Source organism: Alternaria alternata (assembly GCF_001642055.1).
Source record: "Alternaria alternata strain SRC1lrK2f unplaced genomic scaffold CC77scaffold_6, whole genome shotgun sequence".
Lineage (NCBI taxonomy): Eukaryota > Fungi > Ascomycota > Dothideomycetes > Pleosporales > Pleosporaceae > Alternaria > Alternaria alternata.
The window spans coordinates 631,301-656,859 of NW_017306195.1; the positions used below are offsets into that span (position 1 = coordinate 631,301).

A 25,559-nucleotide genomic window follows, 5' to 3' on the forward strand; every position below is an offset into this window, starting at 1 on the left:
GCGTCGAACACTCTCAAACGGCAGTACGCGGCCAGAGCCTCGTCGATCTGGGTATCCCCATCGGTTTTGACACCAGCACACCTTACCCCCAACTCCCGCACCGCCTCCCGCTCCGTGCTGCAAGGTACTCCAGGGGAGTGCTGACGCGTTGCACGCCTGTTGATCCTCTAGCGACGAGTAGTGGTTGCGTCCTAGTGGTGCCATGTCTTCCTTCACATCGGTGCTTGCGCGTTTCGCAAAATCCTCCGAGCGGCAGAGCCGTCGCACCATGCCCGCGACTCATCTATCCGAAGGGAAGGACGGAACTAATCCCAACGACTGATATGGCGACTTGTTCACTTGACCTTGCACCTTTGCAGATATTTGGGGGCGCACACAAATAACGCGACTCACACAAACCATCATAGGCTTCGGCGCGATATTGTTAGCTCCGGTCGCTGTTGCATCGTCGTTGGCGGTATAATTAAAGATAAGAAGGGCGTCTATTACCCAAGCGAAACGGAACGATTCTGAGGTCGTCATCTTATTCAGCCGATCCAACGGACATGCGCACCATCAGTCCCACAGTAAACCCTGCATCGATGGGCAGTCAACCTGAGCAATGAACAGATAACGTAGAATGAGGAAACTCCTTCTCGGCCCTTTTGTCCAGACAAATTACGGATTTGCAAACACAATACTAAACGTTCCGCCAATCGTGAGGCGACCGCCAAACAGACGGGCTGCAGTGCGACGACGCGCACACTTGTCGAGTTCATGCAATGCAATGCACCATGCCAGATAACAACGGGTAACACATTTGGCAGGTTGTGCAACTTGTGCATCCTGCAGGATCGATATTGTCATGAATGCTATCCAGCTATCGTTCCCAAGTCTATCATGCATTTTGCCATAACGCCTTCTGCATCTGCGTGCAATGATATTGTCATGATCAGCGTAACCTTTCACCCTCTGAATCTTCCATTATCCGCACCCCGCACCATCTGCGATGAACGGCAATTCTGGACTCGAGGGCGCACCGACGTAAAGCACGTCTTCACTTCCACTTCTGCACTACTACACCACCACGTTTGAACTCTGAAATATCGCCTAGAACCTGGGCCTTGTCCGTCAATTCCTTGCTGGGGAACGTGGTCATGAGCGCCCACTCGCGATCCTGACTGGCGGGGCTAGCCCTGGTGACAAAGTCGTAGACGTCGCCAATAGTGTGTGTCGTGTTGAAGCGCGACGACAGCCGTGTACCGTCACCGAGGCGAATCTGGAGGGCAAGGGTAGGAGCAGATGAGTCGACGTCGACGGTAGGTTGCGCAGAAGCCCCTGGGGTCGAGGCTGCCGTGCTACTTGAAGCAGTAGCCGGCATGGGAGCAGCCGCTGAGCTTGCACCCGGGGTGGGGCTACCCAGACGGTTTCCGCTACCCGAGAAGGGAACGTACTTCTTCTTTGGCTTCTTGTAGTCTTCGTCCTTGTGCGCGTGCACCTCGACATCCACCTCCTGGCCATGTTCTACATTTAGGATATGTAGTGGAGCGTGACCTGTGTTGATCATCTCCAGTGTGCGTGCGTTTGCGGGATCATCGTAGCGGAACAGGTCGCCGTCGTCGACTGAGAAGCCGTCACGCCAGAGGTGAAGCTCGCGGTGGGCGCGCGGGGGCGGTGCGGGGATATTGGCCGTGGGGTCTGGGATGGTCCGGGAAGGAGCATCGTCGCCTCCGAGGGTCGTACCTGCGCCACGGAAATGAGACGAGCTAGCTGGTTGCTCGTCGTCACCGCCTGGACGGGGAGCGTTCCTACGTCTGTTAGTTGGAGTGGCGCGAACAACGCTTGACCAACTTACTGTCGTGCCCGCTTCAAGATGTTGTTGATCTGGTCGCGCGGATTCGACTGGTTGGGGTTCTGGACAGCCAGGCCAGACTTCTCACCACCGGCAAAGAAGTCCTGGTTCTCGTCGTCGGCGTGGTCATCATCGTCGTCGTCATCGTGGGCGTGTCCGTGTCCGCCACCGCCCGATGCCTGCAGGTCCCTCAGCGTGCGAGCACCTGCCACACCTCTCTGTGTAGGCTGTCCACGAGCAGCAGCAGGCTGCGCTGATGATGAAGATGCCGCTGGCGCCGGCGAGGGTACATATGCGCCCCCGAGAGTGCGTCCACCACCAGCTCCGGTGGGCGGAGGGTTCTGGGTAGGGTCTGTGTTTGGCTCGTCGCCGGCCATGTCGACGTCTGGTTCGGAAGTTCCTTCTTGTTGCTCCTGAGCCTCGTCAAAGAAGAGCGATGCAGCGAGGGTGAGATCTCCGTTGGAAGCGTTCAGGTAGCGTTCAGCCTATTGTCCGTGTTAGTGAGCAGGTCCAATAGCTTCGATGACCTTCTATCAACCTACTGTTGCAGGATCGAGGCCAGTAAGGCTAGCAAGCTGGGCGATCAGAGCGTCGTTGTCGGGTGCAGCTTCAGACATTACAGGTGGATGACGCTACAGTTGAAGATGAGAGTGTTGTTGGGGTTGGTGTAGCTCGCACGCGTTGACTGGTTGGGGTGGGGTCCATGTAAACTGTCAGCGCGGCGAGCTTTGTTAGGTAGAGGCGGTAGCTGGTGACGTCGCTTGCTCTTGCTTCCCTCCTTCACTACGTATCGCAAACCTCTTTCTGAATATGCACTGTCTAACCAGGGAACAAAACGATTGATCAATTCAAGTCCAGGATGCACTTGAATTCCAAGATTCACCAGCCAGATCCCGTTGCATAGACAATGCAGCAGCTTCCGGCATGCATCCATGTTCCTAGATAATGCTTGGCAAGACTGGGATTAATGTGAGCCTCATCAACACCGACGAGCGTCTACCTCGGGAGTGTCGCGCGATTTCACCCACGCGCCCTAGCGGACTGCATCTGGCCCCGTAGACGACAATCCGAGTCAATCGAGCAGAGTTGACCTCATACGTTACCATCCTCTAGCTCAAGCCAGACCCGCGCCGTCTCCGCATCACCTCCGCGTGGGGCTCCTTCCAGTGCTCGTTCAACATCCACCGTCCTGCACCACGTACCCAAAGCAACGTCCCACCTCTACGCATCTTCCGCATTCAACACCCACACGCTGTCTGAAATGGCGTCCGACGCAGCCAACCTCACCGAATCCGGCATAACCATCCCCTCGGACAGCGAAAACTACGATGCAAACAACGAGCTCTCTTCCTCCTCTCCAGCGTCCTCGAGTTCTACCCCTTTGATCCTCTACAAGCCTCCGACAATCTGGGGGTTACTCCGTGGCGCAGCCATCAACCTGTTCCTGCCGTTTGTCAATGGACTCATGTTGGGCTTTGGAGAGCTGGTCGCAAACGAAGCTGCGTATCGGTTGGGCTGGAGTGGCACAAAGGTATGTAAAAGGGCCTCAGGAATGAAAATCTCCTTGGGCAGAAGAATGCTAACATTTTGCGATGCAGATCTTCCCGTCGCACCGCTCCGGATCCGACTCTCGACGTGTGGGCCCTGGTGTAGAGATGCGCGCTGATCCTGTGGAGCGAAGGCGGAGGAATGGCCAGGAATTGGACATGTACACGTCTCTTGAGTAGAAGCCGCAAGCAAGGTTGAGGTTCCTGGAACGCATGTGTACATACAAGTGCGATTCATGGCATAGGATTTATACGCATAACGAGTACGGTCTCGACACATCTAAGAGTGCGAATACCGACATGGCAAGTCTGATCTGGAGTATTTGCATATGCAATATTTGTACAAAATCTGACTATGCGTACTGCCCAACTCCTATTCGTCCCAACCCTGTTTTGAGATGCACGTACTGCTACTACTAACACAAGGTTGAACACCTTCGTATATTATACAAGTTCCTTAGAACCTCTAGCACGTCTCTTCGACGCGTCTAGGCCCTGTTTTGGAACCTCCGCCTCCTCTCGTATTCGTAATCCTCAGCCTTCTGCTTCCTTTTCGCCTCCTCCGTTGACATCTTCTTGCTTCCAAAACCAACCTTCCGCATTCCAGCTTCAGTGGCCTTGGTCATTCTCCTCCATACGTAGCTGATGCGGTAGTTCCTGCGGTAGTAGTCCAACTTCTCATTGATTGGCTTGCCCTTGATACCTTCATCATAGTCCACGTCACGGTCAGGGTACTCAGTGTCAATCTTGGGTGCCACCACCTGGAGATGCGCAGGGAGGGCAACTCCTGGTTTGAGGTTGATACCAGACAGTTGCCGACGATTGTTCGGGGCAGCTGTGCGGGTGGGCGGCTGGTAACGAACCCTTCCGTCTGCTCCCTTGATGTCTTTCAGCTTCAACTCGCCCTTGGCAACCTTGGTATAGAGCTCGGTGCTCGCCTTGCTGGGCAGTTTCCTTATGCCAATCATACTTCTGAAGCCGTTCTGGCGCAGGAGCCAACCGGTGAGACCGCCCATGACACCAGACACAAGGAAATAGAGTTGAAGACCGGCCGGCTGGAATGCTGTAACGAAACCGAGGAAGACTGAGAGACCAGTGAACATATATTGACGTGCGGCGGCCTGACCAACATCGGCTTGGATACCGGTTTCACCTCCAGTCTATTCGACACGTCAGCTAGTATAGGAGCTTGTTTGGGAGTATAAACTTACCTTGAAAACAGTATACATGATAGCTGAAGTAGCAAAGGGTAGAACGAGATAGGGGTCGCGAGCGGTCAAATCAGTAAACCACAAGAATCCATCTTGAGACATGCCTGGGACAGGCAACTCGCCCATGGCTCTCAGAAATCTGAAGGCCGAAAATCCAATCCAACCTTGCATGATCATGAAACCTCCGGTAGAGAGAATGCCTCCCATATATGGTTTCATGATTTGCGCCTGCTGCATCTTGTACATATCGGCTTGCTGCTTGTCGCCCCGAGCGATGGCAGCCTCCATCTTCTCTTGGATAGGCTTGGTGATGGGTCCCAAAGAGGCCATGGCTGCCATCTTGTCTGAGCTCATAGCCTGGAAAACAAAGGTCGCGCAACGGACGACAAGACCAGCGGCAACGATCGATCCAGCCCAGCCCCAGCCTGATTGTAGGTAGATGGTTTCAATGGTCTTCTCGAAAAGAGTCGTCATACCGTAGCCGTAGTCGAGGCCAAGTTCCTTCAATTGTCCGGCATGGTCGATTAGGCGAGTAGGGTCGATTTCAGCAGTAGGGAGAGTGTCCTTGACAGGTTCGGCACCGAACAGGTCATTGAGTGTCTTGGGTTCAGCGTATGTGGATGCGGTTTCTGCTGCGGCCTCGGTGGACACGGATGCTCCGTCTACAACAGCAGGCTTATCGATGGCTGCAGGAGCGAGCTCCGGGGTAGATGTGGTGACGGCAGGTTCTGCAGCTTGCGCAGATTCGGAGACTGGGCGATTCGAGAATTCGGCGACTGGCACCCGTTCGGCAGGCGAAAGGGAACTGGCGTCGACAGAGCCGCTAGACTTGCCCCAGCTCCAAGGAGCATACCATGAAGCGTATCGGACAGATGACGCACTCATCATGACATTCTGGGTCCGGTTCGCGCCTGACTTCCACAGCGCCGACTGGAGCGGGCTTGTCCGACATGACGAGCTTGAGAGGTTGGCAGTTCGGGGAAGGGAGGAGAACTGCGGCAATTAGTACATGAATGTGAGCTCGTATTCGGTTTCAGTTGCAGCGGTGGAAGAGTCTTTATGGAAAGGAAACTGTGCGACTTGGGCAGGAGAAGGCGGATGTGTGATTTCGACCAAGTGGGCAACTAAATTCGCAGGTATGCGCACCTTCCTTGTAGCATTGGATCGTAGCGCTGTCGATTGTCGTGAGGCCAAAGGCGCAAACTGGGCCGGCCGCAGCCCTCTACTTGGAAGCATTGCGATGTGTCTTCCGACGTCGTCGACCATCAGAGTCGGCTTTAGAAAAGTCGTGTGCACGGGCCTCATTCATAGCGCATTTCGAGCAAACCTCCGAGATCCCCGCATCACGCGTACAAACTGGCCTCAGCTCAAACTTCACCAGATACCCGACTTAGTTGATTATTGCAGCATGCATTCATTATCAAAGATTGTATTAAAACTCTGAGCCCACCACGTGCCTATTTTGGGGGGTATGCTGGCCAGTGGCCCTCTCGTGCTCCCAAACACCCATTGATGCAACAAGCAGCGCCATGCTAACATGAACACCCAACCTTGCAGTAGCTGTGGGAGCAGCTATCAAAAATCAATGATCCGCGAAATGATGAAACAGTGACAATTCTGACAACAACAGTCGTGGAATCCCAGACCAAAACATGAGAACGAGCCGTGTTGTACAACGGCCCTTGCCGAACGCCGCCCTAAAATGCTTATAGGAAATTATGCGCCATCGTCTGGCGATCGTGGTGTATAGCCGTCGGAGTTCTATTCCATGTAATTGTTGCCTTCGGTGACAGCCAATGCCTCTTCTGCCTGACCACCACCCATCTCCATTGCTTCGCCAAACATCTCGTTGCCACTACCTGAGCTCTTGAACGGGTCTTGCATAGGACTGGTCGGAGCTGCCGGGCCTGAGCTCTCAAAGAGACCTGGATCGATGGGCGCGATGGAAGAACCTCCGCCAAAACTGAGTGGAGCCGTCGTAGCAAATGTAGGAGAGTTGCTGAACGTAGACGTAGTGGTTGTGTTAAAGTACTCACTGCTTTCACCAGCACCTTGACGAGGCTCGCCAGGGGGTGTATGAGATTGCTCAGCAGCACCAGATTGCTGACTCGTCGACTTGAGACCGTCTCCATCCTTGCGCTTAAACTGGTGAGTCTTGGTCTTGAGGTGCTGTGGAAGATCATCTGGATTGGTGATGCCCAACTGGGTCATAAGCTTTTGTTGCTTCGTGGGCCGAGGCTTACGCGTAGAGAGCGACACCTGTAGAATCGGCGGTGGCGTTGGGGCAACTGGTGCCCACTTATGCAGCTCCTGACGGAAGAAGTTGATCTCGTTGGAGAGAAGGATCTCGGCGCCCTCAAGCTTCCGTAGGTAGAACCGCTGCGTGGTGAGTTCATCAGGGCTTGACATCAACGGATTGATGTACTGCGCAACGTAGTCACGGAACTTGGTACCGTGCTCGATAAGGGAGTCCAATGTCTCCTCTTCTTCGGGTTGGAACGGCAAACCAGGAACTTCGTCCTGCCAAAGCTGCAGGTCCTCCAATTTAGGACGAGTCGCATCGCGTGGGATTTTAACACGGTAGTCGCAGATGGGACACGTGTACTTGTCGTCCTCTTTGACCTTTCCGCGTGCGATCTTTAAGCACTTCCCGTGATACCTGTAATTGTTAGCACGTGCCTGCTTTCCTTGAAGCCAAGTATCTTACCATTCGTGACACAGTTCACACTCGATCATCATGCCAGCTTCAGGCTTTCGACAGATACAAAAGACATCTCGGCTAGATCCCGAACCGTCAACCTCTTCGCCATCAGCTGGGCTCTGTTCACGAGAGGCGGGCTCCACAGGCATTCGAGGCTGATCAGACAAGTCGAAGCAGGAACGATTACGCTCGTCGACTTGCTTCATGTGCGCATGGAGAATATGGAGGGGCGCATTGGCTTTGCCGAAGAGCTTCTTTCCTCGTCTCATCCAATCTTCATGTCGCTTCTGTTCCTTTTCAAGGTCGTTCGTGCCATTAGGCTTGCCGTTCAGTGCGTTCAGTGATTCCATGGCATTGCGGACTTCCATGTACTTTGGTCGCTGAGAGAAGTCAGGATTCTTACTTCGCTCGTATAATGACATGATAAGTTCCTGTGCATCTCGCTGCTTTTTCAAAATAGCATCCATAGCTGCACGGGTCTCTGGTGTTACGGGCAGGTTGGTCGCTTGCTTGGAAAAGGCATCGAGTTGCTGGTAATGCACGTTCTCCACTTCCATGAGCTCTTTGGCCTTCTTTTCCCAGAACTCGCCTTGGTCTCGTTTTTCTTGCAGGAAGCGAAGGTCGGGATGGTGTTCTGGCATGCCGACTTCAACGCCACTCTTGATGAGCTCACCAACTTCTTGAAGCGTCGGTGCCAGCTTCACCTTGAAGTCCTGTGCTTCTTGGAGCCATTTCAACTGCTGTACCACTTTTTCGAGGGATTCAAGCTCGGGGAGGTCGACGTTGAAACCTTTCCCTTCCTCTAGGAGCTCATCAAGCCGAGCGATGCTTTGCTCAGACGTGCGTTCACGCAAAGCAGTGCGCGCTCTAGTCTGAAACTCGACAATGCTCTCAGCGCGTTCTCGGAGCGTAGTTATTTCCGGACTATCGAACCCCAGGTCTTTCGCTTGGTTGAGCAGTTTCTGTATGTTGTCCACGTTGCGGTACTCGCGGTCCTTCTCATCCGCCTCAGCGATGTTCGCCTTGCTTGGTCGTCCTCTCCCGGGACGTTCTGCCTTGCGGCGGGCTTGTTGCTTCCGAGTGGTATAGAGAATAGCTTCCTCGGCGACTTCCTGGCACTTATCGACGAAATCTTTCAGATCCTGAAGGCCATTCAGGTCCCAGTCAATCTTCTCACCTTCGTTCAAGAGGGCGCGCAAAGACTTCAGTTGAGGCCGAGGCCCTTCGGCAAGCAGAGCTTCCATCTTTGATTCCCAAGCTTCTGGCATGCCTGCTTTGTCAACGATCTTTTGGACTAGCGTAGTAAGAGCATCCTCGGGCATGCGGTATACTAGCTTGTGTTGACCTTGGGCTCCAAAGTGACGCTCAGATTCTGGGGTCTCTGGGCAACACTCAAACCATCCCGCATGCTGTAGACACAAGACCTTCTTAGTCTTGCTACAGTAAAACCGAGAGAGATAGCCATAGGCCTTGCAGAAGGCACAGATCAGTTCATCTTCGTGCATGTCTGCATCATCGACGACGAACTCAAGCTCACATGGTGTTTCGCTATCGCCGGTGCCGTCAATTTTGCAAGTATGCGGTCTGGCAGCTTTGTGCTTCTCGAGGAATTCTGCACGAATGCGCGATTCTCGCTCGAGCATTCGCTCCATTGCAGGGCCGAGCCACTTGGCGGTTTTGATAGTTGTGTCTTTACGCGATGCCGCGGCCAATAGTAGTTCGTCGTGAGAGAAACATGGCTGACGTCGGTAATCCTGAAGACGTTGGACTCCGTGCTCACCAAATGGCTCCCAGTCACTCGGTGCAAAATTCACTGCTTCGTTCAAGTTGAAACCATGGTTGAACCCAGCGTGATAGGCTTCTGGGAATGTTATCACAAACTCTCCAGCGCGTTGATCAATCGCATAGACTCTGACACCAGCCTTCAAAAGCTGCTCCGGGGTCAAAAGCGTCACGAGCTGGAACAAAAGGTCTGGTTGGCTCTCAAACAATTCTGGTACTGCCTCACGCATGGCTTGCTCGAACTTGTCTGTATCTTCGGCTGGTACACCGTACCAGGTTTTGGTAGCGCCAAAGTGCTGGTAGTTTGCCGAGTAGGTGTAATGATCTTCAGCATGCCAACAAAATGTCGAGAACACCATACCGACGTATAGCCAAGGTACTGTCATGCCTGAGATGTCGGACTTGATGTGGCGAAACAGAGAATCTGGCGCGTAGGGGAGTACAGTCAAATTCCATGGATCAGTAGAGTAGGGGTCGCGTGGGTTCTTCTCGATCGTAGGAAAGCCACTGCCGTGTGTTGTGGAATGTATGTCTGCTCCATACTCAACTTCGACCGTCTCTGTCACGTTTGCGACCGAATGCCAAAACTCGCGTTCTACGTCATCCTCGGTGACCGGCTTTGGCGCGTTGGTGATCGGATCGAAAGGCCTCTTGTTGGCAAAATGACTCTGTTTAAATTGATGAGCTCGTTCCTGGAACTGCTTAAGCGAGTAAATGCCTCCTTCTTCGAATCCAAATTCGCCCGTGCCGACAAGACACCTGGGGCAATGCCAGTCATATGCAGGAATAGCCTTGATCGGTGGGTCCAAACAATAACCATGGTAGCCGGAGTCGCAGCTGTCGCACAACAAAATGTTCTGTGGATCATTATCGGTACCGCAAGTTTCGCAACGATCACCAGGTCGTTCGTCGGCCGATCTCACGCGTGGGAAAGACCGGCTGGGCGTCGATTGGCGAGGCTGAGTCATGTGCGAGCCAGCAACCGTAGGAGGAGCGTCTTTCTTAAGTCGCTTACTCCGTCGCCCGCTTGCCTCATCCACATCGTCATTTGCACTACTCTCTGGATCCTGGGAGAAGGTTCGCTTCAGCTGGTTAAATTGATGTCCGTTGGCCAATGGTGTCAGTCCATTGCCGGGCGGTCGAAGGTCGGGTGTGTTGTCAGCTGAGAGCATGGGGCTACCAGCGTTGCGCAGGGGTGTCGATGTGCGCGACTCCAACACATCCCGGTGCATAGCACCTGAGGCATTGGCCGCAACAAAAGCACTAGGTGTCGAGGGCTGCGTAGATGGCTTCTGTGATGAGAGTGCGTTGACCGCTGTAAAGCCTCCAGAGTTCACCGGTGTGAAGCCTGCCTGCATAGCAGGTCGCGACAGTTCGGATGGTGGTGTGGGTACGGAGTCACCCTGCAGTGTCGCGTTCAGAGCTGCTGAAGCTCTTATGGCAGGCGAATCCGTCGCGTTGGCGACAGGCGTGCCCTGTAGCGATTTCTTCATGGGCGAATGGGCTGGCGATGGTGTGAAAGGTCCGCCATGCTCGTACTCTAGCATCTGTTGCACGCCAGGCTTGACTAGACGCAGATACTCCTCATATGGGTGCAGCCACTTCTGATATGAATTTTTGAGTGATGTAGACAGCGAAGACATTATCTTGCCACTATAGCCGAGGTCGCGTCCTATCTCAGCCCACTTCTTCTGCTTGCAGACACGTTCAAAACCACCTCTCTTTTCAACGGCCTTCTTGAGCTTGTAGAGATCCAAAGGTCGCTTGTCGACACTGGGAAAGCGAGTGAGACTGTGGCCATGTTGCTTGTGAAATTTGGCGAGCTGATCGAGGTAGTTCAAATTAGCACGTGTGCCGCCCTCGACTGAGTTGAGCTCTTGTCGCCGTGTCCGGAAGTGGAAGCGCTCTGTGTCGATGGCAAACGTCGGATTCCAGGTATCCGGCGGCACGATCTTGACTATGCCATACTTCTGTGCCTCCTCTCGGATACTCTGAATGTATTGCACGGGATCCTTGAACTGCTCGGCTGTCGGTCGATATGTTGGAGACTCGCGCAAACCAAAGAGACGGTTCTGCTTGGGTGGTAGATTGTTCGGCGCCCCATGTCCTCTGCGCTCTACGGTAGCGAGATCCAGCGGCGCCGCCTTACGCGCGCTCAAGGGAATCGTGCCAGCCCCATTCAGCTGCGCGCCACTCATGGCAGGCACCGCAGCACCACCCATTCTTGACTTGGGTGCACTGGCTGTTCCATCAGGCGTTCCGCTGTCCGTAGCGACTCGAAAGGTAGTCATAGTGGCGCCTGTCGAGGGCCCACTGGGGGGCATGAAGTCGACCATGACCCTCTTGCTCGTGCATGCAGCGCTGTCGCGACTTCCGCCCTAGTTGCAGCCTCGTAACGAAATACGAGATGATATGGTAGGTATGGCGACTGTGATTGGGAGTGAATCGGTCGGTCGTGGGCACTATCGAGGGGATATAGGCGTAGGCATGGAGCCTCTATAGCGGCAGGCGACCGCTCTCGACCCGCTTACACCGCGTGATGCAGTTCTACAAGAATCAAATATTAGTACGGTTGTACGTCAGCCTGCGAGCGAACGACGTGGTAGAGGCGGCGGTTGTGCAATTCGGTTGTGGAGGTGAGGAGATATGGAGAGGATGGATGGGGCCCGCTGAAAGGTGCGAGATTCCCGCTAGCGGCGGATGCATATCGAGCCAAAGGTACCGAACCCAGAACGTCAACGCTTGTTCAGCAGGGCACGCGGAAAAACATTGTAAATAACAACTCAGTCTGTCCTAGGGGAGACTCGAGAATTTAACGAGACTTTTCCGCTCAATTTTTACCTTGCATGGGCGCAATACCAAAATGCAGTCTTCAACTGCAGTCACAGTCAGGTATGAGAGCTACATCATGCCGATCTGGCGACTGCACGCAAGGCTGTCCATGTGCCGACCTCACCTCACCAACTTTCTTTTGCGCCGCTGTCTACCATCTCGGCGACCAACGAACCACATTGGCTCGCATAACAAGCACATATATCAGCCTGACTCAGATATTTCCATACGTGGTTACTTTTTCTTCCTTTTCAGCGTGAACGCCTGTCGGGCTAAACTCGCCACGTGCTTGCATCATCGCACCGCATCTCGAAACAGCGAACGTAACATTAGCAGCATTGCGCATTTACATTACATTTTTGCCAATTTCTTACTTTCGTGTTCATTCTATACCTAAGCCTGAACTCCTGCAGGTGAGGTCGGCAGCAAGGTTGTCGTACCGGGAAGCGTACCTGCCCACCAATCACAACAGCCTCCATCTGCATCGTCCCGTCAGCCCTAACTGGCCGTTGCACGCTTTTGGATGCGATCAACAACAACATCGACTTCATCTTTATCCAGTCTAATCATGGCTGATTCTCTCAAGATCGAAAGCCGCCCCATCCCAGCCTTCTACTGTTGTTATCTACTCCGCTCCAAGAACCGAAAAGCCTTCTACATCGGCAGCACACCCAATCCGGCCCGCCGCCTGGGTCAGCACAATGGCTCGAGCAAGGGCGGCGCGAAGCGTACGTCGATGCAAGGGAAGCGGCCGTGGGAGATGACGTGCATTGTTACTGGGTTTCCTTCCAGATTCGCTGCGTTGCAGTTTGAATGGGCGTGGCAAAACACGCACGCGACACGACACATTGAGCGAGATGTGCGCGACGCGAGGCTAGAGGAGTTGCAAAAGGGGAGAAAGAATCCTTCGCCCGTCAAGAGGCCGAGACCACCAATGTCCCTAGAAGCGCGATTGAAGAATTTACATCATCTGTTGGGTGTCGGGAGCTTCAGCCGATGGCCGTTGCATATCCGATTCTTTGCCCAGGATGTGTTTACGCAATGGGAGAAGCATATTTCCAAGATGAAGACGACCCTACGGAAGGACATCACTATCCGGGTGACGCCGGCCGAGCTTCCGAAGCTTGCGCCGGACGTGCAAAGCGAGATGCGAACTCACTTCATACCGGAAATAATACGAGCAATTCCTGTTGCGTACGAGGATTGTAAGACACATGTCGAAAAGTCAAAAATGATGCTCGGAGACGATCAAAAGCGAGTGTGTGCTGTTTGCAAGGAAGATGTGAGTCCTGACACATCACTCGTGTTGGTCTGTCCAGTGGAGACATGTCACGTTGTGTCACACATGGCCTGTATGTCGCAGAAATTTCTGGCAGAAGAGAGCAACATCGATGCGTTTATCCCAGTCCAAGGGACATGTCCGAGTTGTCGCAGCTCTCTGAGATGGTCTGACTTGATGAAGGAGCTCAGTCTGCGCATGTATGGTGAAGAAGAGCTGAAGGTCATGTTCAAGACAAAGAGAAAGAAAAGAAAGTCGGACGGAACCATCGAGGATGATGCGGAAGAGTTTCCTGATATAGATGATCTTGATGTCAACCTTGACGAGGACCTTGATGAAACGTGGGTCGAGAATGTCAACGACGATGAGGATAAGCCGCAAGGCTCCAACACCAGTTGAGAGCATTTACCACTCCTCCACAGTCCTCAACGGCATTTGGCCTTTGGCGACCCGCTCAATACACCTATCGACTTCTTGTCTGATCTTTGCCGCCACATCCTTCATACCCTCACCCGCATCGATGCGCACAAAGTCCTCGCCCTCCTTCTTCTGCATCATTGTCTCAAACAGCCCTCGTACGCGGTCCTGCATCTCCTTCTTCTCATACTTCTCAGTGCCATACCCGCCTCGCTTTGCTGCGTCTTCGGCGGATATGTCAAGGAAGAGACACAAGTCAGGCCGTGGAAGTCCTACTTCGGGTTTTCGACACCATTCGAGGCTCATGCTGGGGTTCTCTTTGGCAGCAGAGTACACGCAGCCGCTGTAGTAGTAACGATCTACGATGATCGTTGTACCAGCTTCGAGGTCGGCTTGTATAGAAGGTCTGCAATGCACGCTGAGAAAACCTTGTCTGCGTGCAGTTGAGCATGGAACGACTTACACTGCTTCCCACCGATTCGCGGAGAACAAGAGATGTATGACATGGTCGTCTTGCTCGCTCTGACCACTCAAGTAGCTGTTGATCATTTGGCCGATTGGTGTCGTTCTATCTGCTCAAGTGATCAGCCTTCGGCTCTTCAATCCGTATATCCAATCGCACAGCCTTTGACGGCCTTCAGTCTGCGCGCACATACCTGGAAACCGCATATGCCGCACCTTGATCCCGTCATTCTGCATATCTTCAGCCAACATTTGGCATTGAGTCGATTTGCCTGCCCGATCTAGGCCTTCGAAAACTATGAGCTTTCCCCGCGTCATGGTGCTGGAAACGTGATGTGAGGGGTGGTTACCCTGCAGCGGTTGAAGCGCGATTGAAACGACGCGTTGGTGGGGCTTCAATCGCCACTCGGGCGCTAAATGAACTTGCTCTCAGGGCCGACCACTTCGAAAGTGTCAACCTTACGCAACATTCCACCGTCATGGCATATCGAGTTCTCTTTAGTTTGAGATTGGTTAACATTGTAGCTGTACATGCAAGATGTGCGATGCCAGTAGAAGGCGAGCAGTCACATCGAATCAAAGAATGCATGAACCGGTGAACCGCGTCCATGTTTAGTACCACGTTACACGACACACTTGCGGGCAGCAATATACCAATGAATGTCTTGCACTGACAGGTTTCAATGCTTATCTGCATAGAGACCATATCTTACTCGTTGACAAGGCCAGTCACCCTCAAGGATGAGGAGCGGGGTTTACTTACATATCCCTACTTAAATATCACGGAAGGACTGACGGAAGACGATTAATCATTCGAACCTAAACAGATTTCGGGTATGGGAGGAACGGACGTCATGGATGAACTTACAGCGAAGCTTGCTAAAGTAACTGTATCGGATGGGACGAATACCGGCACGGATCCCAAATCCCAGTCCCAGCCTAGAAAGAGATGTGACTCACGGAAGCCTACGAGTAGCGACACTGCTTCCACGAATACTAAAGCAGCTAGAGCCGACTTATATGGGAGTGTCAGCTCGCTGACAGCTGAAAATGTCCGAACTGGAACACAAACAGACGATTCATTTCATCAAATACAGGCGGTCCCGACTGAATTGGAAAAGATTCAAGCGAAACTTTATGAAACAGGAGCTTCACTGAAAGCTGTAAGATTGGAGTATGCGCTTCAGAAAGAACATCTTTGTAGCGCCCAGGCAGACCTGAAAAATGCGAAGAAGAGCGCCGAAGACCTGATGGAGCGTCAACGCCGACGGAAAACTGTCCACGACCTCCAATTTCGAAGATACACGATCGACTCAGAGCCTGGTTACGCCAAGTTTGACTTGGTGCAAACATTCAGTACAAAGCCCAAGTATGGTCCGGGCCGAGCCGTTGTAGCGTTTATGGAGATTGGTGGAAAGAGGTATCTGGCCCAGAATGGTCTGCACCCTGCCACGCCAGATGGCTTCATATCTGGACAAGTTTATTCCAAAAAGGCTTCCGAACTATTCCGGACTCTAGGGACTGAAGGCAAAGAAACGATATTCCAGCACGCCGAGCCACAGCTCATGGCGCTATACGTAGAGCAGTTTTGCAATACTGACCTCACCTTCGAGCAGTTCAAGGATAAGTTTGCTGCCAGTTGGCGTACTGAGCTATTGGAGATAGAGATATTTATCAGTGAAGCTGCATGTTGGTATTGTAAGAGGCTCTCGGAAAAGGTGAATGGGACGGCGGAGGAATATGGCTTTCGTTTCTTGCTTGAAGATATATCAATAAATAAAGGACCATGTGTATGAGGCAAACTAAGGAGAAGTGGCTATTTCAGCCTGGACTGTCATGGCACTTGTTGTTTTCTCCGCAAAGACTTTCTTTGAAAGAGCGTTCACTTACATTTTGGGTTGACCGTTCCGTCTTAAAGTCCATTATGATTACCTGAGCTATCTCGTTCTTAGCACTATGATTCAACTATAACACATGGACGATATGTGGCTTTCTCTCACGTGGAAGTCGTATTTCATCATGTTCCTTCACCGATGTGAAGCAATGGACCACGATGACTCTTCATTCAAAAAGATCGAAGTGCTGTCCGACGCGGAGCTTGTCGAAGCAACCATCGAGGTGTTATGCAATGCAGTAGAGTATAATCTGCGGTACAAAGGTAATTACTCACGCATTGATCGCGACGAGACTGAGTGCGATGAGAGTGTCTTTGAGATATTCAATTGCAAACGGCGGCATGTCGAAGTGGCCCATGAGAAGGAGCATGCGATTGTGCATGTTTTCGGCCAGTGTCGGAAGAAGGATGACAAGGAATAGGAAGAGCGGCTTGGGGAGGCATACGATGAGTAGGAGACACTTTCGGAGGATGCGCGCGTTCCAGAAGACGTGGTCTTGTAGCTGAACATGTAGTCTGCAGCTCATCCTTACCTGTTTCACAGTAGTGTCGGGACAGAATCGGTATGGTAGCCAAAAGGTTGATGCCTATACTATCAGCAACCACTAGATGCATGGTATCTTGGAGGTAGCAGCGGTCTAGTCTTTACAAGCCTGTAAGCACGGCATATATGGATATCATGCGATCCGTCCGCAAAGTCCACTCTGACGTATCAGAGTTCTCTGGCGAGTCGTACCTGGCGAATCGGCGTTGGGTACTGACTAGGTTCGGCCGAACGACACGTGACTGGAATTGTCAGCATTCGAGTAGTCTGCCAATCTGGGAGTACAGGGCGAAGACATCGACGACACAGATCGTGGGTGCCTGGAATCTGGACGAACATAAGAATCGAAGTTTACGAAGCAGAATGGAGTCCATAACCCCACTACCTCCACTTCTTGAGCCGCAAGTCGCCGAATCATAGTCAGCGGAGCTTTTTACCTACACTACGTACACTATCTGCCGGATCTGTCGATCACCGAGTAACCGAAACACCGAGAAGCCAAGTACATTTGGAATACAAGAACAATTCACGACATCCGACTCTTCAAGGTCCCATACGATCTATCATTTCACTATCAACTCAGAAGATGTCATCCCCAAAGCTTATCATCCACCATCTACAGTTCGGCCAAGGCGAGCGCATCCCATGGCTTCTCGAGGAGCTCAATATTCCTTACGAGTTGAAGCTATATCAGCGATCACCTCTTCTCTCACCACCCGAGCTCCAGGCTGTTTACCCTCTCGGTGCTTCACCCGTCCTGGAGGATCTGACTGATCCGTCCAACCCCATCAAACTCGCCGAATCTGGGGCCATCTGCGATTACATTATCCATAAGTACGGCAACGGACGATTGGCCCTGGCACCACAAGACAAGAACTTTGCAGACTACCTTTACTGGCTTCATTTCGCGAATGGCACGTTACAGCCTGGAATGTTCAGAAGGGCTATGACGCGTGGTATGGTCGGCGAAGATGATCTGCGTTTCAAGGGAAACGATGCCCGTGTCCTCAAGGCGCTGAGCCATATCGACAACCGACTACAAAACAACAAGTGGCTTGCAGGCGATGAGTTCACTGCCGCAGAGTGCATGACGGGATGGTGCTTCACAACGATGCGAACCTTCGAGCCGATGGATTTGAGTGAGTATCCTGGAATCTTGGCGTGGCTCGGCCGCATTGGTGAGCGCGAAGCGTACAGGCGAGCTATGGGTAAATCCGACCCAGATATCAATCTTGAGCAGAGCCTCAGCGCAAAGGGTTTGCCAGTGAACGAGATGTTCGTAAAGGCCATGGCGATGAAGCCGTGAGTCTTGTAGTCTGGTTGGAATGATGCGTGGCTGATTACCATAGGGGTCGCCAGAAGTTGTAAATAGTGGCGCCGGAGGGCATGCACACTCTACTCAAGGAATACAAACCCTCCTCATCAATTGTTTGCTTCATAAGTTCGGGTCGTGGTGACGGTGATGATGTCGAGGCTGCTTGACAGGTCAGTACGTGTCTATGCAACGAAGACGAGCCGGGAAGAGTCGGCCGCGTCCTTCCGGATCCACTTGGAAGCGAGTAGTCAGGTACAACAACACGCCATGCCTCCGACCTCATCATGGCCACCTGATCCGTCACACCACTCATTCTGTCGCAGGTACGCGTCGCATCATCTTTGGTATGATATCTGGGTTACCAAAAACAGGTACCGTAGCATGAGCGTGACCTGAGAAGATTGTAGCCATGGCGAGCGGGGTTGTCTACCTACCAGAGCTGTGGTACAATGATATCACATAAAGCTTGCTGACCCCTCACGAGAGCATCTCCGCACCTGAGTATAGCTCTATAGCTTGCTTTGAAGACCGTCATAAGTCAATTGTACTCTACTTACCCTCTCGTTACTACTACAGCTCTAGCTACAGCTCCTCACCATGGCAGCAAAGTACTCTCGTCGACCCAGCTACCTCGACGGCCCACTGTCGCCCTCCATCATTCCTGAGCTCGCAATCCTACCTCAGCCCCTCCCTGCCGAGAAGGTCCCCTGCGGACAGCTCGTCTCCAAGATGTCAAAGTACACGTCCAAAGCCCTCGAAGACCGCGACTACGACGACATCGGCACGCGATGGTACGCCAGAATACACACATGGTACTTGTATGCAAGATACTAAGATACCTAGGTACAAGGATGTCATTTTTTTCAACGCGGAAGACGGACACTTCGTCGAGAGCTTCGGTGGTACGCATTTGCTCCAGAAACCACTTGACAAGGGCACCGAGGCTGGCACCATCGAGGCTGAGGAACAGAGTGTGAGGCTGCTCAAGGATGCCGACGCAGCACTCCAGAAAGTATGGCAAGATGAAGAAGCCAGGAAGTGGATCAAGGAGCAAGACGAGGCTGGCTTTGTAGTCGCACAACGTCAGGTCTCCAACGCAAGCTACAAGCGTGCTAGGCTTGTCGACATTGGTAACAACAACTGGGAAGTCGTGCGCGAAGTTGGCAACGAAGACGCTGCGGGTAAACGCAGGGACTCAGGTCTGCCTATCGACACCAACAGTAAATGGGATGTTGTGGGAGTCGTGGTTAAGAAGATCATTGTCGAGGGTGATCATGTGAAGCTCGGAGACGAGCTAGGTGCGCAATACTGGAAACAGTAATATGTATAATAAATTCATAATGCATTCATAGTTTTGTCATATCCAGATCCTTACCAACCCCGCCCGGATGTACATCTATTCGATCAAGCTGAGAAACTTGGAGCTTGCACCAGATAGTTGGCTATCGAAGCGAACAAACATGCCGCCCGTGCCCGCCCGCAAAATTATGGAGGACTTTCCGCTGGCGGCCTGACGCTCACCTATCGTCGAATTCCATTGAGGCATCGAGTGGCATGTAATCATCATGTACAGGCAAGCGTGCAAGCACCGCATTATTGCGCACGTAGCTACGCCTCTCCGCATCACTTTTCCTCTTTGTCGCAGATCGGTCGAATTTCCAGGGCCCAGTGTACCGTCGCGACGCGACTTTCGGAGCGTTCGCGCTCATAAACAGATTGCCTTCAGTTCCGATGAGGAAGAGATAGAATATGCTTGGAGAGAACAGTCCACGGATCCATCCCTCAGGCCCTTCGTCTGCTGTCGTGATGACCCCAACAAACCCGATTGTTTCTGGGAATCTTTTCGAAAGAACACGGCGGAAAGAGCGAAAAACCTGAAAGCCCTGGGCGCCGAGGACACATTCTCCAGATACGATCCGACTAGATATCAGGACGTCGGTATCTTGGAAAAGTGGTATGCGGCGGGACCGCCGCCACTTTCTGACTACAAGCTCACATTTGGTAAACATGAAGGGAAGCGACTCAATCAAGTACCGGATACTTATCTCGTCAAGTATCTGATCCCGAGGCGTCACTTGGACGTGTCTGGGTATTGCCCTATTATTTTTGAGGCAATCGAAGATTATCTGGAAAAAAATCCGGATGTTAAAAGCCAGGCTGGTCGAGGAAAGACGAAGCTGCGGGAAGGTGGCATCGCCGCACCGGCTGTGAAACGCAGAGGGCGGCCGCCGAAAGCACTACCTGATGCGACAACGCCGTCTAAGCGTGTAAGCGACACACAGAGATTGAGCACGTCTCGTTGAGGGGTTCAAGTCATCGTGTTCCCTATGAGCGGATGCTCTGATTGGCCACTTCGGAGACATGCTTGCATGACGATACGTCGATCCGCGTCTCTTGCTGACCGATAGCAATGCTGTTGCTGTGGAAGCGACGTATGATAAGTGCCCACTGATAGGTGCTGGAATCCTGCGAAGATACACAGGCTATTACGCATCATAGATGGGGCAGAACAACAATACCTAGCGACAGCCTCATGAGGTACATCAGAAGCATATAAGCTGAGTCGCACCCAGAAACAAGATAGCGAAACAACCAGCAAAGTGCATGATACCGGGCAATAATTCTCGCAAGTCTTCCGCAACAACGTGTGCGTCTACTACAAGCATGTCTCCACCAACCAGCGACCCAACTACCCTGAGCAAAACGTTCGACTTCAAATCCCCGACGCATTCCTTTAATGTCAGATGGACATCGCTCGGCTCTCTGACCTCGCCGCCACTCATCTTCATACATGGCACTCCCTGGTCTTCCCGCGTTTGGGTACCCTTCGCGCTGGCTCTATCCCACAAGTACAGGGTGTACCTCTTCGACAACCCTGGTTTCGGAGATTCACCAATCGAGCAGCTTCTACCCAATGGCGATTTCAAACCAAAAAACGAAGTGGAGAGACTAGACAGTGATCTCGCTCGCCAAACTTCAGCCTTCGCCGCTATCTTCAAGCATTGGCAGACCACAGAAGGATGGAAGTCAAAACCCCACGTTGTCGCTCACGACCATGGCGGATTGATGAGTCTTCGTGCCTATTTGCTGCATGGATGTCAATATAAGAGTCTTTGCCTCATAGACGTTGTCGCTATCGGTCCCTTTGGTCAGCCTTTGTTCAAAGGCGTCGCAGAGAACCCGGGGGCCATCGAGAGTTTACCTGATATGTCGTTTGAAGGTATCCTCGAATCATATATCAGGAACGCTGCGTACACTATGCTGGATGAGAAGACAATGAGCATGCTCAAGTCACCATGGCTGGCAGAAGGTGGCAAGGGAGGGTTCGTCCGCCAACTATGCCAAGCCGCTCATCGGAGTACGGAAGAGGTTGAGGGACGGTACGCAGAGGTGGGGGAGAACATGTCCGTGAAAGTCATTTGGGGCAAGCAGGACAATTGGATTCCTGTAAAAGATGCACATAGGCTTGGTGAGGTGTTGAGTGCGAAGGAGGTAATAGAGGTTGACGGAGCCGGACATCTCATCATGTACGATCAGCCTGGGCAGTTGGGTGTTGAACTGGGTATGTGGCTATCTTCGGCCGATGCGTGAACAGCTTTGGCAAAGTGAGGAAGATAAGAAGAAAGCTAGCACTAGTGCGATAGTCCCGCACAGTCATGGTACCCATGTATATATTATATCATACATTGTTGTTACGCGAATCACGAGGCGGTCTCTGGTTTCCATACACTCTTCCGACGTCGAACCTCAATTGTTGCTGGCATTGGGACCTGGAATCTAATCACCCATATCTTTTTGGGCTTCTCCGCAAGCGGCTTGATGTCGTAGTTGAGTAGCAAGTCGGCGAAAATCATCTTCAGTTCGTGGGAAACAAAGAAACGTCCCGGACTGCGATGTTGTCAGCAAAGGCCTGGATCAAAAGAGTAAATTAACTCACCAAGCATGACGCCCATGACCGAAAGGAAGGTGATGCACGCCTGTGGTGACAAGACCTGTTTGCTTCAGTTTCAACGCATCGATCTTCTTTCTTTCTTCCGCATCCATCGCCTCATACTCTTCCCTAGGCCTCGAGTATCTGAATGCATCAAATTCCTCTGGCTTTTCGTGTATGTCTGTATCACCAGCCAGCGGCGTCCATGGACATGAGAGAAGCGTTCCATACTTGACATGTACGCCCTCGGGTGTTGTAACCCCTTCTTTCGCTACTACTTTACGATGAACGAACGTAAGTGCAATAGGTGCGACACGTTGTGACTCGCGGATAGCAGAGTCGATACGATGCATGCGACTCAGACCCTGCTTGGTCCAACCTCCCTCTTCTTGAAGAATGCGATGCGCTTCTTCGCGCAACTGCTTGACCACTTCTGGTCCGGCACTCATGATGTTGACCATAGTCTCATAAGCCGTGAGAGAGGTTGTATGTATACTGGCAAAATTGATGGGCATGATGCGCTGAGCAATGCGATCTGGCTGCATTTCGTCGCGTCGTCCCTCAGCTTGCGCAGTCCGATAGCTCCAATTGATGAAGTCATTCGGCTCTTTCCAGTTCTTGTACTCGGGGTCCCCAGCATCCTTTTTCTCGATATCTGAGATGCGCTGCTTGATCATGGGTAGTGTGAATCTCGATGACAGCCAGTAGTGGTACTTTGTAGTCAGACTCAACAACGTCCCGATCACTGGGTGCAGCGCTTTCGGGAAAAGTTGCATAAGGCTCTGGGTACGTATACAGTCCACAGTAAAACCCAATACCGCATCCAGAAATTTGCGCTCGCGACAGAGGGAACCGCCAAGAAGCATGCGGTTGGTCAGGACTGGAATCATCTTCATGAAAGAATCCATAACATCCAGCTTTTTCCAACTATCTGTATCCGTTCCATACACTTCGGAAATAGCGTGGGGTACCTCTTCTTCAAGCTCCGGGAGGATCGCATTGAGATTGCGTACAAGGTTCTTGTGAATTACATGTTCATGGTAGGGATCCTTCAGTATGATCGGCTTGACGAATGAGTAATCGCCCTGGAGGAAGTCGTAATGCGCTTCACTTGTACTCAGTACAGTATCCGGTTGGTCAAACATCCAGCCCATTTGGCTTCGCGGCATTACAATCTCAGCTGCCATGCCAAGCGTTGGTGGTAACACAAAGACCTTGTCATTGCGACTATACTTGTCGTAACCGGCCAACAGCCATTCCTTGCTCTTAGTCAACGCAGTGAAATTGCGGAAGTCAGCGATCCAGCCCTTCCCGTAGCCCATCCATGGTATACTTGATGGCGGTGTTGGCGATGTGATCAAGTTGTAGGTGGTCGCCACGATCCAGTAGGTGATAATTGCAGCCGCGACATGTGGAATCGTGAAGAGGGTATGCGACTCCGTTGCTTCGCTTGAGCCTGTCATGTTGGGTGTAATGGGTCACGAAATAGAGCTGTGATTGATGACATGAGACGTCGCAAAGTAGGCGTCATATATCTAATGGTAAGATGAGACAAGAGTAAGCGCTACCGCGTAGAGTTGCCCCGCTTCTGCGGACCCAACGTACCAGCCATCTGCAAATGCTACGCTGTTAAAATCTCCATTTCCATATCCGTCCAACCTCACGAATGATCTGCCATACTCGGCTGCTTATCATCGTTTCATCCTTCGCGTAGCGTTAGCCTGGTTCTAAAGGCGGCAAGATATATTGCCGAGTAAATTAAATGGTTATCAGCGCCCCAAAAGACACGATCCTCCGCGCTATAGTCGGATAAGTCGCTTCCGAACTGAAGGCAAAGCAACAATAGACGGCTACAGTCTCACCAAACGACTAGCACCCTGGATTCAAACGACATCCTTCTTGAGAAACACCTTCGATGTAACAAGTTGCAAGCCGCTAGTTGGACGCTTGCATACAAACAATGCTGTTATATTAGCTACATTAATGCTCATACGGTTCGACACCTATATAACTATCCATTTGACGAACTGCTCATGAGAAAAATCTGATTTTGTACACGCACGTTTAGCATAGTATGTTCTGTGCATTACCTAGGCATCTTTGTAGAGAAAACTGTGTGTATGCCTCTCCAGTAGCACCTTCGATTGGAATGTGCCAATCGCGCAGAGTAGACCAGCAATCTATGCGTTTCGAGTCTGAGTGTGACACAACTCCTGTATCTACCTGGTGAGTGATTTGTAGTAGGGCCTCATCCGAGACGGACCCGTGGACGCGTCGCGATGACGTCACGCGCTCGAAGCACAGCTCCTGCAAACCTTCCAGAGCTTGCGGACTATAACTTCCGCGGTCCAAGCGTGTCGTTCTTTACGAAGATACAAGCAAAAAGAAGCGTAGTGTCACATATAGGCATTCTCGCAATATCGATACTTGCCCTCCGCGAAACGCCATGGAATTCACCAAGGGATTACTATTTGTAGCTAGCGTGCACCAATCTCTGCGGCACGGCAATCGTACTTAACATGTCTCTTCAGCTGACAGCTGGCCTCGTCTGCCATTTCTTGCGTCTGTTCTGTCAAAAATAAATACGGTTCGATTCCAATAAAGTGTTTTCAAGCTCACGTGAAAGTCCCTGTTTCCAATCGACACGTATCGCAACGTAAACCTACAGGGGTTGCTACTCCGAAATCAATGTCGAGGTGTGAGCTCGAAAACGCTATACTATCTAGAAGTATGGGTAATGTTCAAACATGGCCGCCTGTACGAGTTGCGACTCAAAATGGAGAGGACGATGGAACCGAAGTTACCAGCACGCCGAACGTGAAGCAAAACGAGATTGATGGACGTGAGTCCAGCGGAAAAATGAGGAAGAAGCGAAAGAGACGGACGTTGAAGCATCTGGTGAGGATGTGTGAAAAGTTTGGAGACAATAGCGACAAGTCAGGAATCCTTGCTCGATGGCGAAAATGCTTGAAGGACCCGAGATGGCAATACGCCGTTGATGCTGGGTTATTAGATACAAGTCGAATGGAGGATATGATACAACAACACGTCATCAAGCTAGAAAACCTCTCTAGAGAACTCCACAATCAAGGAGGAGCTTCCGGTAAAGTCCGAGATGTTGCACGAGAACGATTTTGGGAGGCATCGCCTCTAACAAGGGTGGGTAAGTTCGAAATATTGCAGTTGAGGGATCATTCAGCGTCTTTACTTATGCTATCATCTAGAGAATACACTGAAAAAGGAGACCCTCGTGCCGAGATGGACTCAACTCCAATTGGAAAGCTGGGCTCTCTACCTGGAGTCTCAGATGCTATTCGCAAATCTTGACATCAGTATTTCTCGTGGTACTGTGGAGTTCCATGAACTTCGACCTGACTTCAGACGTCAGCGACTCAGATTCTGGATACTCAGATTACGAGGACTACAGGTTCGCAGCATTGACAGGCTATAGCCTCGCAGCGAATGTCACAATTCCCATCTCTCGTTTCACTTCCCGCACATGCCTTGAACTAAAGCGGATGAGCCAGATACCACATGGTAAAGCCCGAGCCTTCCAGCTCGCTTTGATGTTTCGCTTGGACTTCCTAAGATTCGAAAAGCTAAAACTGGAATGGTGGCGAAAGGGTGTCCACGAAACAGATGCATTGCTTCTCGATTTGCTGGATCAGGAGCAGAAAGATTGGAACCCCGAACATCCGCTCGACTGTGCCCACGCATTTCTCTCCTTGACGTCCTACATCGAACGTGAGCAAAGAGGTAAGAATTCCAATGTGCGCGTCTATAAGTCATCAATTGACTCTTCACATAAACATA

At 51.9% G+C, this 25,559-nt stretch overlaps 13 protein-coding genes across 13 annotated transcripts; 8 read left to right on the plus strand and 5 right to left on the minus strand.

Annotated features, from left to right (window-relative positions):
- Nucleotides 1–688: 688 nt before the first annotated feature.
- Nucleotides 689–2,720, minus strand: CC77DRAFT_1048595 (SEP-domain-containing protein). Its single transcript, XM_018527542.1, has 3 exons — nt 2,374–2,720; nt 1,835–2,316; nt 689–1,787 (listed from the first exon to the last, which is right to left on the minus strand). The coding sequence occupies exons 1-3, from the start codon at nt 2,446–2,448 to the stop codon at nt 1,037–1,039; spliced, it is 1,308 nt and encodes a 435-aa protein (XP_018387988.1). The 5' UTR covers nt 2,449–2,720; the 3' UTR covers nt 689–1,036.
- Nucleotides 2,721–3,092: 372 nt separating this feature from the next.
- Nucleotides 3,093–3,558, plus strand: CC77DRAFT_1059460 (TOM13-domain-containing protein; the record flags this gene model as incomplete). Its single annotated transcript, XM_018528237.1, has 2 exons — nt 3,093–3,362; nt 3,430–3,558. The coding sequence occupies 2 exons, from the start codon at nt 3,093–3,095 to the stop codon at nt 3,556–3,558; spliced, it is 399 nt and encodes a 132-aa protein (XP_018387989.1).
- A 308-nt stretch (nt 3,559–3,866) lies between these two features.
- Nucleotides 3,867–5,585, minus strand: CC77DRAFT_931407 (mitochondrial export translocase Oxa1; the record flags this gene model as incomplete). Its single annotated transcript, XM_018534209.1, has 2 exons — nt 3,867–4,538; nt 4,590–5,585. Coding segments are annotated over 2 exons (1,668 nt in total), but the record flags the coding sequence as incomplete, so codon positions are not given.
- Nucleotides 5,586–5,888: 303 nt separating this feature from the next.
- Nucleotides 5,889–11,710, minus strand: CC77DRAFT_1018590 (histone demethylase JARID1D). The gene is made up of 2 exons (XM_018524651.1): nt 7,297–11,710; nt 5,889–7,248 (listed from the first exon to the last, which is right to left on the minus strand). The coding sequence occupies exons 1-2, from the start codon at nt 11,361–11,363 to the stop codon at nt 6,351–6,353; spliced, it is 4,965 nt and encodes a 1,654-aa protein (XP_018387991.1). The 5' UTR covers nt 11,364–11,710; the 3' UTR covers nt 5,889–6,350.
- Nucleotides 11,711–12,472: 762 nt separating this feature from the next.
- Nucleotides 12,473–13,582, plus strand: CC77DRAFT_931696 (GIY-YIG-domain-containing protein; the record flags this gene model as incomplete). Its single annotated transcript, XM_018534226.1, has 1 exon — nt 12,473–13,582. The coding sequence occupies one exon, from the start codon at nt 12,473–12,475 to the stop codon at nt 13,580–13,582; it is 1,110 nt and encodes a 369-aa protein (XP_018387992.1).
- Nucleotides 13,445–14,471, minus strand: CC77DRAFT_1048599 (thymidylate kinase). Its single transcript, XM_018527543.1, has 3 exons — nt 14,257–14,471; nt 14,064–14,172; nt 13,445–14,033 (listed from the first exon to the last, which is right to left on the minus strand). Exons 1-3 carry the CDS (start codon nt 14,378–14,380, stop codon nt 13,589–13,591), a joined length of 678 nt encoding a protein of 225 aa, XP_018387993.1. The 5' UTR covers nt 14,381–14,471; the 3' UTR covers nt 13,445–13,588.
- A 445-nt stretch (nt 14,472–14,916) lies between these two features.
- Nucleotides 14,917–15,858, plus strand: CC77DRAFT_1059465 (hypothetical protein; the record flags this gene model as incomplete). Its single annotated transcript, XM_018528238.1, has 1 exon — nt 14,917–15,858. The coding sequence occupies one exon, from the start codon at nt 14,917–14,919 to the stop codon at nt 15,856–15,858; it is 942 nt and encodes a 313-aa protein (XP_018387994.1).
- Nucleotides 15,859–15,947: 89 nt separating this feature from the next.
- CC77DRAFT_739581 (hypothetical protein) lies at nt 15,948–16,523 on the plus strand. Its single transcript, XM_018533004.1, has one exon. The coding sequence runs from the start codon at nt 16,037–16,039 to the stop codon at nt 16,376–16,378; it is 342 nt and encodes a 113-aa protein (XP_018387995.1). The 5' UTR covers nt 15,948–16,036; the 3' UTR covers nt 16,379–16,523.
- A 439-nt stretch (nt 16,524–16,962) lies between these two features.
- CC77DRAFT_740232 (glutathione S-transferase) lies at nt 16,963–17,823 on the plus strand. Its single transcript, XM_018533006.1, has one exon. The coding sequence runs from the start codon at nt 17,087–17,089 to the stop codon at nt 17,804–17,806; it is 720 nt and encodes a 239-aa protein (XP_018387996.1). The 5' UTR covers nt 16,963–17,086; the 3' UTR covers nt 17,807–17,823.
- Nucleotides 17,824–18,412: 589 nt separating this feature from the next.
- CC77DRAFT_931074 (hypothetical protein) lies at nt 18,413–19,136 on the plus strand (the record flags this gene model as incomplete). Its single annotated transcript, XM_018534197.1, has 2 exons — nt 18,413–18,606; nt 18,659–19,136. 2 exons carry the CDS (start codon nt 18,413–18,415, stop codon nt 19,134–19,136), a joined length of 672 nt encoding a protein of 223 aa, XP_018387997.1.
- A 1,343-nt stretch (nt 19,137–20,479) lies between these two features.
- Nucleotides 20,480–21,406, plus strand: CC77DRAFT_1007103 (alpha/beta-hydrolase; the record flags this gene model as incomplete). The annotated part of the gene is made up of 1 exon (XM_018523460.1): nt 20,480–21,406. One exon carries the CDS (start codon nt 20,480–20,482, stop codon nt 21,404–21,406), a length of 927 nt encoding a protein of 308 aa, XP_018387998.1.
- CC77DRAFT_985017 (cytochrome P450) lies at nt 21,025–23,272 on the minus strand. Its single transcript, XM_018536187.1, has 2 exons — nt 21,753–23,272; nt 21,025–21,703 (listed from the first exon to the last, which is right to left on the minus strand). Exons 1-2 carry the CDS (start codon nt 23,207–23,209, stop codon nt 21,517–21,519), a joined length of 1,644 nt encoding a protein of 547 aa, XP_018387999.1. The 5' UTR covers nt 23,210–23,272; the 3' UTR covers nt 21,025–21,516.
- Nucleotides 23,273–24,434: 1,162 nt separating this feature from the next.
- Nucleotides 24,435–25,197, plus strand: CC77DRAFT_1007105 (hypothetical protein; the record flags this gene model as incomplete). The annotated part of the gene is made up of 2 exons (XM_018523461.1): nt 24,435–24,909; nt 24,971–25,197. 2 exons carry the CDS (start codon nt 24,435–24,437, stop codon nt 25,195–25,197), a joined length of 702 nt encoding a protein of 233 aa, XP_018388000.1.
- Between the last annotated feature and the right edge of the window lie 362 nt (nt 25,198–25,559).